The following is a 12,095-nucleotide window of genomic DNA, read 5'->3' as shown; positions in this document are numbered from 1 at the left end:
AGAGGGAGAGATGAATAAATACATGTAATTTAGATAGAATTGTATAAGACCTTAGAGAAAGTCAGAAAGACAAACAGACAGGAAGAAAGTTTGAAATCAACTGCAGGCAAAAAAAAAAGAGAGGGAGGGGGAAATAACGCCAATCATTATCTAAAGCTAGCATAATTAACCATTCTAGACCTATTGATCCGATTTGGGGGCGAACTCAGATTGAAGTGAAATTCTCGATAAAAAATTAGCGCATATGATAATAATGTAATTGAGTAATGAGCTTCGAATGCGAGACAATAGTCGGTTATGTTATAATTTACTTTCTGATTAGCACGTTTGTGTGCTTGAAAGCAAACCTATAATTAGCTCCAGATACAATTTACGATTTGAATGAAGCTGACCATCAAAGAAGTTCTGTTCTCATGAAGTTCTGAAAAATTTGTCTTGAATGAAAAAAAGATCTTCACATCCCCACTGTTTCTTCCCACACCATGTAATCTAAGGATGGATGCCGCCATATTGAATTTATGTTGCTAAGGGGTTGAAGTTGGTAACTAGGGAGACGGAGGAAGAGGCTGTTATTGCATTCGGAAAGGCAATTTGCCATACAGATTCACATTCCAATTTAACATCCCATAATAGAGTTTGATAAATGTAGGGCTTTGCTGCTCAATGTATTTCTATCTGATTGGAATGATGCGTCGAACAGGATGGACAAACAACAACAACTTGTGCTTAAAGCTATAATGGGCATGATGGGCCTTGAGTGTAAATATGTAAGCTGAACAGCTCAAAGGCAATTTGATGTATCATTGAACAGTGTGAGTCGAACAAAGATACCTAAATTTTTAATGTCATGTTTACTATTGCAACATTCACACAGAAGGACACTGGCAAATGATATGCCCATACTTAAGTTGGTTGTTAAAATGCACACATTGAATGTTTCGTGCAGTTTGCAAATAATGGACCAATCTGGGTCATATCACATCATGTTTGTACTTTCCTTAACATGATGACAGGACCTGTTGTAGCTTTCAGCAATAACAATATAATCACTGAAATAATCTTATTACAAGCAAAAAACATCACTGATAATTGGTACTCAATGTGGAGAAAGGAAAGTTGAAATAATTATTATGTACTTTTAAATGACCGGAAGGAAAAGCATAGGTATATGGTTCATTAATGTATTTCTAATATTTACCTCTATACTTTGTTTGCCAACATGTGATGTTACTTCAGCGCAGTTATTACATTTTTAAAGGACACTGGGACATAAATAGCGCCACCAACTTTACAAGGACGCAGAATCACTGACGAGGTCCACCCATGCGAGGTTTTACCTTCGTTAGAAATGTCAGACCTATTTTTGGTAGCATTATCTGATGCGAATTTTTACATTTGAGTTTTGATTTATCGTTTATTAGAGTAGAACTTTTTTGAAACTTTTTTGAAACTTTTTCCCCAATGCTCTCCCTTATCATGTAAATTTTTACCTTATCGTCCTCTTCCCCCTTTTCTATATTTTAGTTTGTCCATCCCATTTCTATGTCTATCTCTCTCTCCCTCTCTCTTTCTTTCTCCCCCCCCCCCGCCTTCTCTCTCTCTCTCTCGATCTCTCGATCTCTCTCTCTCTCTCATATCATCTCACTCTTCTCTTCTTTCGACAGTCCAATACAAAGATACTTTGTCCTGTGTTTCCTTCAGTGAAACTCCATGTATATGAAATCGAATGAAACGAATAAAAACATTTTTCTGTCTCATCTTTTTCCTGCAGTCCACTACAAAGACGCGGCAGTCGCAAGACACGGAGCGCATCGGTACCGATTCGATATCGGCAGGATACCCCAAGGTGAGACGGTGACGTCAGCTGAGCTGCGCGTCTTCCGTGACGCGCGGGGGCAAGGCAGCTCCTTGTATCGAATCGATGTTCTGCTGCTGAGGGAACGAGGTAGTGATGGGTAAGCATTCGAATGTCCCCCGCGTTCATTAGACCAATTATCTGTTTATAGTGACCGACAATTAACTACCACATTTGTCTATAGGGGTGTTTTATGTTACTACATATTTCTTGTAACTATTTTATAAAGAATATTATTGTAAGACCTGTTTTGAAAGATCTAGAACCAATCTTTGTCAGCCTCATAATTAGAGATTGTAACTTAGCGATGGATTACTATCCGATTATTCGTAACTTCTTGTAAGACGAGGCCTTTAGCAGTTTCGAATTCGGCTATTCAATGACGAGGCCAAATTCTCTGCTTTCTGTAATCCATATTCGGGACCCTGGTTTACGTACGGGGATAGAGGGAGGTTATCGCCCAATGTGACTTATTTGGGAAGAAATGCAAATTCTATTGAGAATGTATCTATATTCCATGCGTTTCCGTTTGCAATCGTACAGTTACTGACTTACAACTATGACTAAAGTTAACTTTGATCGAAAAAATGTCCGGGGGTGGGGGGGGGGGGGGTCCCTTGATTTAAATAATATAAAGTGGTTATTAAAAAAATAATGTTTTATAGTGTTCCTTCGGTGCAGGGGCGGCGATTTCTTTTAATGACAGTGGGGGGGGGGGGGGGGGGGGCGAAATGCAAGATTTTCTGAAAATGAAGATTTTTGCATTTTTATTAGTTTAAAGGCTGCACCTCTTGGGGCCTCCAGAGCTTAAAAGTGTGTTTTCCGGGGGGAGGGGGGACGATACAAAAAATTGAGGGGGACGTGCCCCCCCCCGGATCGCCGCTTCTGCTTCGATGGATAATACTCTGAGCCAAATTAATGTTACTTTAAGATACTAAGTCAATTTGAATGATATAGTTCATAATAATGTTTAGAGGAAGGAAGTCATTTACCTTAAACTCGTTTTTATTCCTGTCGTAGTTCCAGGTCACCCGTGTATTTGGATAGTACCATTGTTGGCGCAGGGGATCATGGCTGGTTGGTCTTTGATATGACGTCAGCTACAAGTACATGGAGGTCCTACCCAGGGGCTAATGTTGGTCTTCAGCTCCGTGTTGAGTCTTTACAAGGTATGCTTATAACGATTCGGTAAACAATTTACAACTTAATATTAAATTCCAAAAATTAGGACAGGGTTTGAACAATTTCTTCATATTTCAGGGACGGATCCACGATTTTATAAATAGGGGTGCACAATGCCGAGAAAACTGCATAATAAATAAGGATTTTGTTTCTTCTTGTGTATCTAATTTATGTCAATGGTTTCATAAGGGGGCACGGGACGGGTGTAGCCCCCTAAAAAATATTTAAAAAAATAAAGATACAAAGTTTCTCATGGAAAACTCATATTTCGCCTAAACGAAAAATTGAAGGACCGACAATAACTGCCTATTAATAGATCGGCTTCTTATCTTGTTTGTTTTTTCACTGCCATGTTAACAAGGTAATATCCTCTGACGTGTTACTGTAATTAGGGATAATACATCTGCTCTGATGGAAGCCATATACGACCTCGTTAAAGTTTGTTTTTAGAAATGTTTTTCTTTCATTGCAATGGAAGTGCAGGTTTTTATATAATTTCATTGTGCATTGGTAATGAACGGCGACATTGAAACTATTTTATTATATTCCACCGACAACAACACTTTCATCATAAGAGTCACAATATTCATCATAATCATCAACAGCCAAATCATAACTTTTACCATCTGTCTATTATCATTCTCAACATCATCATCATAATCATCAGTCATCATTTATCGTCATCATAATCACCACCACCATCATCATCGTCGTCGTCACCACTACCACTCGGTTTTACCCCTATAATGAAAGACACACGCCACGCCAGAAAGCCATTGTTTGCTATAAATGAAAGTGTGTGAAAACGACTTATCCAATTAACTTATCCGCATTTCACCCCACCCCCCCCCTCCCATCTGTTGTTAGGTCTGAACATCGATCCCACGGACGCAGGGGTGGTTGGTGTCGGCAATAACGAGGGTCGAGAGCCTTTCATGGTGGTCTTCTTCCAACGCAACGAGGAGGTCATCGCGACAAACTCCCATCTCCGGCGTAATCGTCGAGCAGCGACTCGACAAAAGAAAGGCGGAAAGAGACCAAGAAAACCAGATACAGATAACGACATCGCTTCCAGGGGTAGGTTTTTTTTATGTCACCTAAAACACCACCGCTCTCTTTCAAAAGAAAGTGAAAACTTTAAAAGTTTCAGCCTTTACATTTTAAGTTTGCAATAAATAAATAACAAATTTTCTATTATAAGGAGAAGTCCAGAAACGTGTCCAGATCATTTTCACATTGAATTTTAGTAGGCCAACTTCTGATTTAATTGCGAATGGAATTTGTTACGTTGTCTCCTTAATAATTGTGTTTCACCACCTCCCCCTTTAAAGACAACAAACCCCTCCTACGAAGATTATGCACCCCCTGCCTTATCAATTATTGATTCACCTTAGCTAATGATTTGAGAAATGTCATTTGATCTCAGGAATAAAACTTCCAAGTAAAATCAAAATCTTCTTTCATAAAATTGAGTCCAAGGTTAGAAAGCACACGAGGTAACCAATGATCACATAAATTTTCTGCTATAATTGACAAAGTTTTTTATGAATGTGTTCAGTTGTTGTACGATATGAATTTTTTTTAGCCCCTCTCATGATAAGTATGATTAATTGTATATACAATTTGGCGTATATCTCTGTAACTGTGTAATTTTTATATAGATATTGCATATCATATTCAAGGAAATTGAGTTACATTTTAAAGATTATGCCATATAATGGATATATCAGCTATTTTCATGTAGACTGGTTGCAAATCGTCTATTTTCATTGAATCTTAATCATTTCCATTGCTCACCTATATTTCGATGCATTATTGCCAACTATATCACAATACCTCATTTCTTAGTATAGTCATGATAGTCATTGAATTTTTCTTATTTTTTCAGAAATATTATTTATTTTTCTCCGCATGTTTACAAAATCATTCAAATCTGTAGTTATCCTGATGTTAACTTATTCATTTTTACCTTCATTTATTTATGATTTTATTAGAACATTTTACCATTTGTCCCCCTTCGTAGTATATAGTATGCTGATGTATTTACCCCAACTCATTTCACCTATTTATTTCTTTTTTCCATTTCATCTTTGTGTTTCACCCTTTCAAATGCAGATAGTGCATCATCTCTAAATAGCGATTGGCAATGTAAACGAAAGAATTTGTTCGTCAATTTCGAAGACCTAGACTGGCAGGTAACACTTTGGGATCTTTACCCATATTTGTGTATTTTTGTCGATGTGGTAGACTAACCAATTTCTCTGTTTGTATTCGTGTGCACTTTTTTGTTTTCCCCTTTTTCAGACTTTAACTCTCGACTTCGAAAAAGGAAGCGTCTTTGCAAACGCAAATCCATGTTCGTGAATTTCGAAGATCTAGATTGGCAGGTAAAAGTAGTAGAATGAATTAGTTGCCTGTTAGTAGAACTTTCTTTTACAGTGATCGATACGAGGTCATGTGGTAAGGGTTACTAGCAAAGTCTACAGGGCCATAGGTTTGACACCTCACATGGTCATTTGTCATTAATCTTTTCGACCGTTAGCGTCAAAAAGCTTGTTTGAATTCATGCCAAATTTGTTTTCTTAAAGTATTTCTAGTATTGTTAGTGACGCAAAGATTTCTTAAATCTATTTTGGGAACGTTCCAATAGACCGATATCCCATGGACCGAGAATTTCGGTCTCGTTAGCATTCTGAAAAGGTATTAGAAGGTCCGTGAGACGGACGTGTCACATGATGCGTCGGTCATGATGCGTCGGTCTCGTGAAACCTTATGTTAAAATGCCAGCCTCATAAAGTTAGATCAATTATCTCAATGAAAGATCTTGGGGAACATGGCAACGAAGAAGAAAATATGAATTTGATTATCATCTTCCATTAAGATATTAATACTTTAAGCCAGGCACACGATGATACATACTTACTTCTTCCCAATATGCCATTCGCATTTCCATAATGAGAGTCTTAATCGTATACACGCCTACTACCACACGTATACAGTCATAACATAAATACATTTTTAAGAAAAACATTGGCATAAGGTATGATATGCTGTGATGATAAAAAAAATTATCTCAATGAAAGATCTTGGCGATCATGGCAATAAAGACGAAAATATGAATTTTTATTATCATCTTCCATTAAGATATTAATACTTTAAGCCAGGCACGCGATAATACATACTTCTTCCCAATATGCAATTCGCAATTCCATAAAGAGAGTATTCATTGTATACACGCATAACCACACGTATACAGTCATAACATAAATACATTTTTAAGAAAAACATTGGCATAAGGTATGATATGCTATGATGATAAAAAAAGAAAAAAATAGAAAAGTATTATCCGTAAAAAGGCAGTTTTTAGCTGGTCAGCGACTCTGTCCGAAAGAAAAAATAAAAATACACATATTTTTTAACAAAGTAATAATTATGGTGTATGAATAAACACCCCCACCCGATCTCTCTCACATGAGAATATTGTACAAGATGATGGGTTATCTCATTCTCAGTGGGAGAAAATAATTGCGTAGGAGAAATTAGGTCTCAATCGCAGATGGGATTTTTCACTTTTACTCGTATACATAGCAAGGATTATTCGCTTTGATGTGATATATATTTTTTGTCGCGGGTAACATCCGGTTATTAATTGTTGTCACCTTGTTTAGTTCGCACGAATAAAAATGAGTGATCGAGTGATCAATTAATTGATAATCGCCCGGTTCGCCCCAAAGAAAATTTTGTTTGTCCTTCTTTTTCACTTGGTAGGAAGTACTTATCGTTATTTTTGCATTCTTATTGGTATCGTTTTTCTGTTAATTTCTCTTCTCATTTCTTCTAACGGAACCCAATAGTATCTCTTGTCTTCTATGTCGTATCCAGTGTGTACAGTACCTTGATCTCTTTATCCTTACCTTGAGAGCTTTCGTATGTTCGATAACCTTACCCCTCCCACCCCCACACACACACACACACAAACAAGCTCTTCCGGTATTGTACCTACAACCCCCACCCCACCTTCTCTTCTTCCCTTCATTATCTCATCCCTCACTCTCCATCTCGTCTGTCTGCCTGTCTGTCTCTCTCCCTCTCTCCCACTCTCTCTCTCTCTCTCTGTTTCTCTCTTTCCCTCCCCTCCCTCTAGCGTCTTTATCCCTCTAATTTTTAAATAACTATGATTATTTTTGTTATATCTATGTACTTCAGATTTGTGGATTCGGTGTTTAATATGGACGATATCAATGGGAGCATTTAGCCTTCATATTTATTTACTTTTATTGTTAATTGAGCTCAGATCCATTAACATTAATTTTGCGCTTTTTATGATTTGCACAAAATTGATCGTAATCATAAAATATTGTGAAGATTTACGTTCACAAACAAATCGACTCAAAATTTGAATCCTGAATGTTCAATTGCATTTAGTTGTGTTTCTTCAATTATCAGAGAAAGGTCCTCAATGACTGACAACATGTACAAGTTTAAGATCGAAACGATTGACTAAAGCTCCATTTTAAGTTGGAAGTTTGATATATTATTATCATTATCTTCTTAGGGGGAATTTTGTATTGAAGTTTTTCATTATTTCAAACAAAGATTCAGCTATGAGAGATTTGATGTTGACATAGAAACCTAAACATGTCTATTTTTGAATCCGAGATCTGTATCATGATTTGTGAACTCGGTCGTAGGATGTATCAGTGGCACATGGGACAATTATCCTTATCTTGCCAGTCAAATAAAGGCCCAAAATTGAAAATCGTTGTGCAAAATGCAAAATAGATCGAAATTCATATTAATAAACTGTTATTCTTATCAAATATAATATGTAATCCCCGAGACCAACAGCCCAGAGACTGACGTGGCAGTCTTGTCGCCCTTCTTCCAACTTTTCCGAAGGTTCCTGAGACCGAAATTTATATCGTTTCATGGGCTGTTGGTCGACTGCATGTTCCTTCATTGTTATTTAATCCTTGCAAACTACTGTATTCGAATGTACCATTTAACTCAATCCTCCACCCCCCCCTCACTTTTTTAAACAGGAATGGATCATCGCGCCCCTTGGGTATGTGGCTTTCTACTGCCAGGGTGAGTGCGCCTTCCCCCTCAACGGGCACGCCAATGCCACCAACCACGCTATCGTGCAGACACTCGTCCACCACATGAGCCCTAGTACCGTACCTCAGCCCTGCTGCGCCCCGACCAAACTCAGTCCAATCACCGTACTCTATTACGATGACAGTCGCAACGTCGTGCTTAAGAAGTACAAGAACATGGTGGTCCGTGCGTGTGGTTGCCTCTAGCAACGGAAGATGCATCAGATTGATGTTTTCTTCTTTGATTTTTTATTCGTCGAGTACGGCTTTAAGAGGCTACCAGACAATTGGACTGATTTAATCGGAGTTTAAAATCTGAAGAAAGAAAGACAAGCGTCCACACATTGTAAGAGATAATTGTTAATTTGTTTTAATAATGTTTTATGATCAAGTATTCTGCAGGTCTTTGACAAATAGTTTGCTAACAAAGGTGGCTTTTTCAATCGGTTTTCAATCATATTTTATAATTCAACCCACTATCAATATAGTGTTGTTGCTTCTTTGGCGTATATTCATCTTGTGTTGGAAATTTAATTACAATGACCGAAAGTTACTGAGATTATGATTAAAGTTTGTAGGGAAAATAATGTGTATTTATATATACGGAAACGGAGGAAATGTCATGTACGTGAGTATTTTATTAGTGGAATTACGACCATTCCATTGTCAATTTCTCGATGACATTAGACTTATGAGAGATTTTGATATTGTTTTTTTTCGAACTTGAACTCGTTTTCCGATCCACATACAATATTAAAAAATCATTCAGAAAAACGAAAGGTTATAATTAAAGTAGATGACACCATCATCACTTTATGTCCGTTACTTTAATATCTTTAATTTTGTTGTCATTTTTGGACAGGTGATTTTACTTGTAATAATCATGGATCTCTCTCTATCTTTCTCTTCTCGTCTCTCTATTTCTGCATCACTTTTGCAGCATATTGCTGCTTTGATCCAGTTAGCAATACATTATTTTATTTGACTTGTTCCCGGCTGTCGATTCAGTACGTGGCTATATACTCGCATCAAGAGAAAACTGGGAATATAACATTAACACCGAGGCTATATCAAGCCTACAAGATTATATCAAAGTTGTTGAGATCCGTGAAAATTTGTATGGGGAAAAAAAACGTTAATTACCCTCGGGACTGGATAAAGATGTATACGTGACTATACTAAGGACAAATTCTCATGTGGCTATCGTAATTTCTTCTTAATTTTCTTATTGAGTAGCAGGGGAGATTTCAGTTATTAGCCAAAGACGAACAAGTCAATAGCAATTTTCTGCTATAATTAAGCACGCGAATGTAATATCAGTATGAGGCATTACGACTTGATTCGGCATGCATGACGCGGAGACACAATTTTCTATGGGAAAAAGAAAAAAAAGGGCAAACAGTTGTGTGGGCGGCAATAACACTGGCTAGGATGAATATATGAATAAACTACTAGTATATAGATGTGAGTGTGAGAACAAATATATTCAATAATTATGTGTCTATGCGAGAAGAACGTAAAACCATGTTGGATTTCATTTTTAAATCGCGTGCATTTACGTGATGTTAAAATAACTAGCAGATTGTGGATTCACGATTTTTAAACCAGATAAAACGCATGTAGCTTCGCTTTGCCGCCCCCTCCCCCCTCAAATTTTTTTTTTTTTTTAAATTAGAAATATGAAAAATTCCGGAGTCCCCACCCTGATCCGCTAATGCACTTGTAGTTTTATGGATGGATCACAATGATTGCAGATTAAAATAATCCTTCCTCGTGTTAAAGACAAAAAAAGGGTTAAATATTCTTAATTATGTTTATCCGTGAAAAATTTCATTGTGTAAGAATTCTGTAGCAACTGTTGATGTATATATTTTTCTACAAAAATGTCCATATGTAGGATATTGATGTCGCATTTAGAGAATCACCTATGCCCCGCTGTCAAGATTTGATCTAAAGAACTGAAGAAATTATATTGTCTTTACCATCTAAATGATTATGTATCTACAGATTGTTACTAAAAAAAAATTCATTGCATTGTCTTCCATATAAAATGTTTCGACCGGTCCCAGATGAACCACAGAAAAAAGGAAATGAAAACGAACAAAATAAAACAAATAAAAAATGTTGGTCGTGTCATCGTTGTACTTCTGTATCCTGTAATTACCGAAGCAAATATTTTATTATGTATATATTTTTTTAAGACACTGCATGTAGAGGTTTTTAAATCTGACAATAATTTAGAGTAAACCTACCTTTTCACCCCTGTTTAATTTTATGAAGTAAATTAACTTGTCTTCCAGATTGTTACTTTTTAATTTGATTTAATTGCCTTGTCTACCATAATCATGTTTCAACCGGTCCCAGATCCCCCTCCCCCCCAAAAAAAAAAAGGAAAACAAAACAAAAACACGTTTTCCTTGAAGAAACTTACAGTATCACTAATGGTTATATTTTTTTAATCGGGGGCATATTTGGTAAATTATAGGGGCGACCCCCCTCCCGTGGCGCCGCCCCTACTTGACCCTTTTTGTTAACCATGAGGCGAAGATATCTCTGTCAATAGGCCTATATGAATTACTCACAGGGTTATACGCCCTATACAGATATTGGCGTCGTGTATATATTTTTTCGTCTGGTATAATTATCGTACAGAATGATATTTATTGTGTATATAGTTATTTCATAATCTATCATTTTTGACATTCGACAAGGCGCACCTATATCGGAAGAACATTTTTAAAAGTTACGTTGTTATTGATAAAGTCTTATCAATGTGGTCTACTTCTTCAAGTGTGCGTTCGAATAATAATATCTCTCGTATACTCTTGTATATACTTTTCAATTAATGACCTTTTCTCCCAGTTTTAGAGGGAGAGATAAGATAAAAATACGATTAGGCCTACCAAGCGTCTAGATGTATGTATATTTGTATGCAAAAATGTAAAGGGTATTGTGTAGTTCTGTTCACCAGTGTTGATAAGTCTTATATATTTTGGAAATCTTATTCTATTTCACTTTTACCAATTCATGAATTTTTAATTTGTTGGCCGAAATACTTTTTTACCCAATTTAGTTGTTGTTAAGCAATAATGATAATTCTAAAAACGAACTTTGTATTTTGATATCGCCACTTTGATTGAAGCATACCCTGTCTTAATTTATTTCTAAACATGATTATTTGCGATCATTTGTGCATTTAAAATGGTTAAATGTGATGATGAAGAGTATGTTTCATAGAAGGATTAAAAAGGTTTCTTATTGATTTGCAAGAATACTACATTTTAAGCAAATTACATTTAGGCCTAAATTCAAATATTGGTCGCTAAAAGTTATATACTATTTTAAAAGCATATTGGTATGCATCGCTTTGCTTTGATTTGAGATTAGTATATCAAATAATTCACTGACGATGAGTTGAACAAATTGAAGCATGCATGAAATTTCAATGGAATTAATTATTTCTCAATAAAAAAATATATAAAGTCTTCCTTTATGATCAAACGAAAATAGTTGAAGTCATTTAATAATTGTTTCAATTTTTTCTGTGCAACTTTATTGTGTCATCTGAAAGGTCCAGGGTGAATATTTATCCAATGTATCGTGTTTTATATTAAATAATTTGCTCTCCCTAAAATACAGAAATGGTCTTGATTTGTAAGATATTTTATGTCGTATGTTAAATAATAATACGCAATGTAGATTCAATAAAACGATGGGAAAATTAATTGACGAATTTTCTTCTTCATTTTTTTTTCTTCTTCATTTTTAATTTGTGCGTATGTTACGGTTCAAGAGCGAAGCAAAATGTTGTCACGACCGCGAGCTGTTTCCCCTGTTGCTTATTTATACTTATTCTTTCCAATGATGTCTCCTATACTTGTCTTGTAAGTATCCATAAAACCATCATGGTATGTTAGTTCATGTATATCAGTTGACGTAACAATCGTAAGAAGCCAGTTTAT

At 36.1% G+C, this 12,095-nt stretch overlaps 1 protein-coding gene across 2 annotated transcripts; it reads left to right on the top strand.

Annotated features, from left to right (window-relative positions):
* The first annotated feature begins 1,695 nt into the window (after nt 1-1,695).
* Nucleotides 1,696-11,858, top strand: LOC764641 (protein DVR-1 homolog). Of its 2 annotated transcripts, none has more exons than XM_011666397.2 (5): nt 1,696-1,955; nt 2,876-3,024; nt 3,905-4,114; nt 5,342-5,424; nt 8,080-11,858. In XM_011666397.2, exons 1-5 carry the CDS (start codon nt 1,711-1,713, stop codon nt 8,338-8,340), a joined length of 948 nt encoding a protein of 315 aa, XP_011664699.1. In that variant the 5' UTR covers nt 1,696-1,710; the 3' UTR covers nt 8,341-11,858. The 2 variants fall into 2 exon arrangements, with proteins under 2 accessions (XP_011664699.1, XP_011664701.1); XM_011666399.2 differs by lacking the exon at nt 5,342-5,424 and adding an exon at nt 5,153-5,232.
* Nucleotides 11,859-12,095: the final 237 nt, after the last annotated feature.

Source organism: Strongylocentrotus purpuratus, unplaced genomic scaffold (genome assembly GCF_000002235.5).
Source record: "Strongylocentrotus purpuratus isolate Spur 01 unplaced genomic scaffold, Spur_5.0 spur5_contig_839, whole genome shotgun sequence".
NCBI classification, from domain to species: domain Eukaryota; kingdom Metazoa; phylum Echinodermata; class Echinoidea; order Camarodonta; family Strongylocentrotidae; genus Strongylocentrotus; species Strongylocentrotus purpuratus.
This window is presented reverse-complemented; position numbering and strand designations above follow the sequence as displayed.

Excerpts from the sequence above, each read along its gene's own strand:
- LOC764641 (XM_011666397.2), top strand. The coding sequence starts at position 1,711 with ATGTATATGAAATCGAATGAAACGAATAAAAACATTTTTCTGTCTCAT. Across the intron at positions 3,025-3,904 it reads CCGTGTTGAGTCTTTACAAG|GTCTGAACATCGATCCCACG; the intron begins GTATGCTTATAA and ends ATCTGTTGTTAG. Across the intron at positions 5,425-8,079 it reads TCGAAGATCTAGATTGGCAG|GAATGGATCATCGCGCCCCT; the intron begins GTAAAAGTAGTA and ends TTTTTTAAACAG.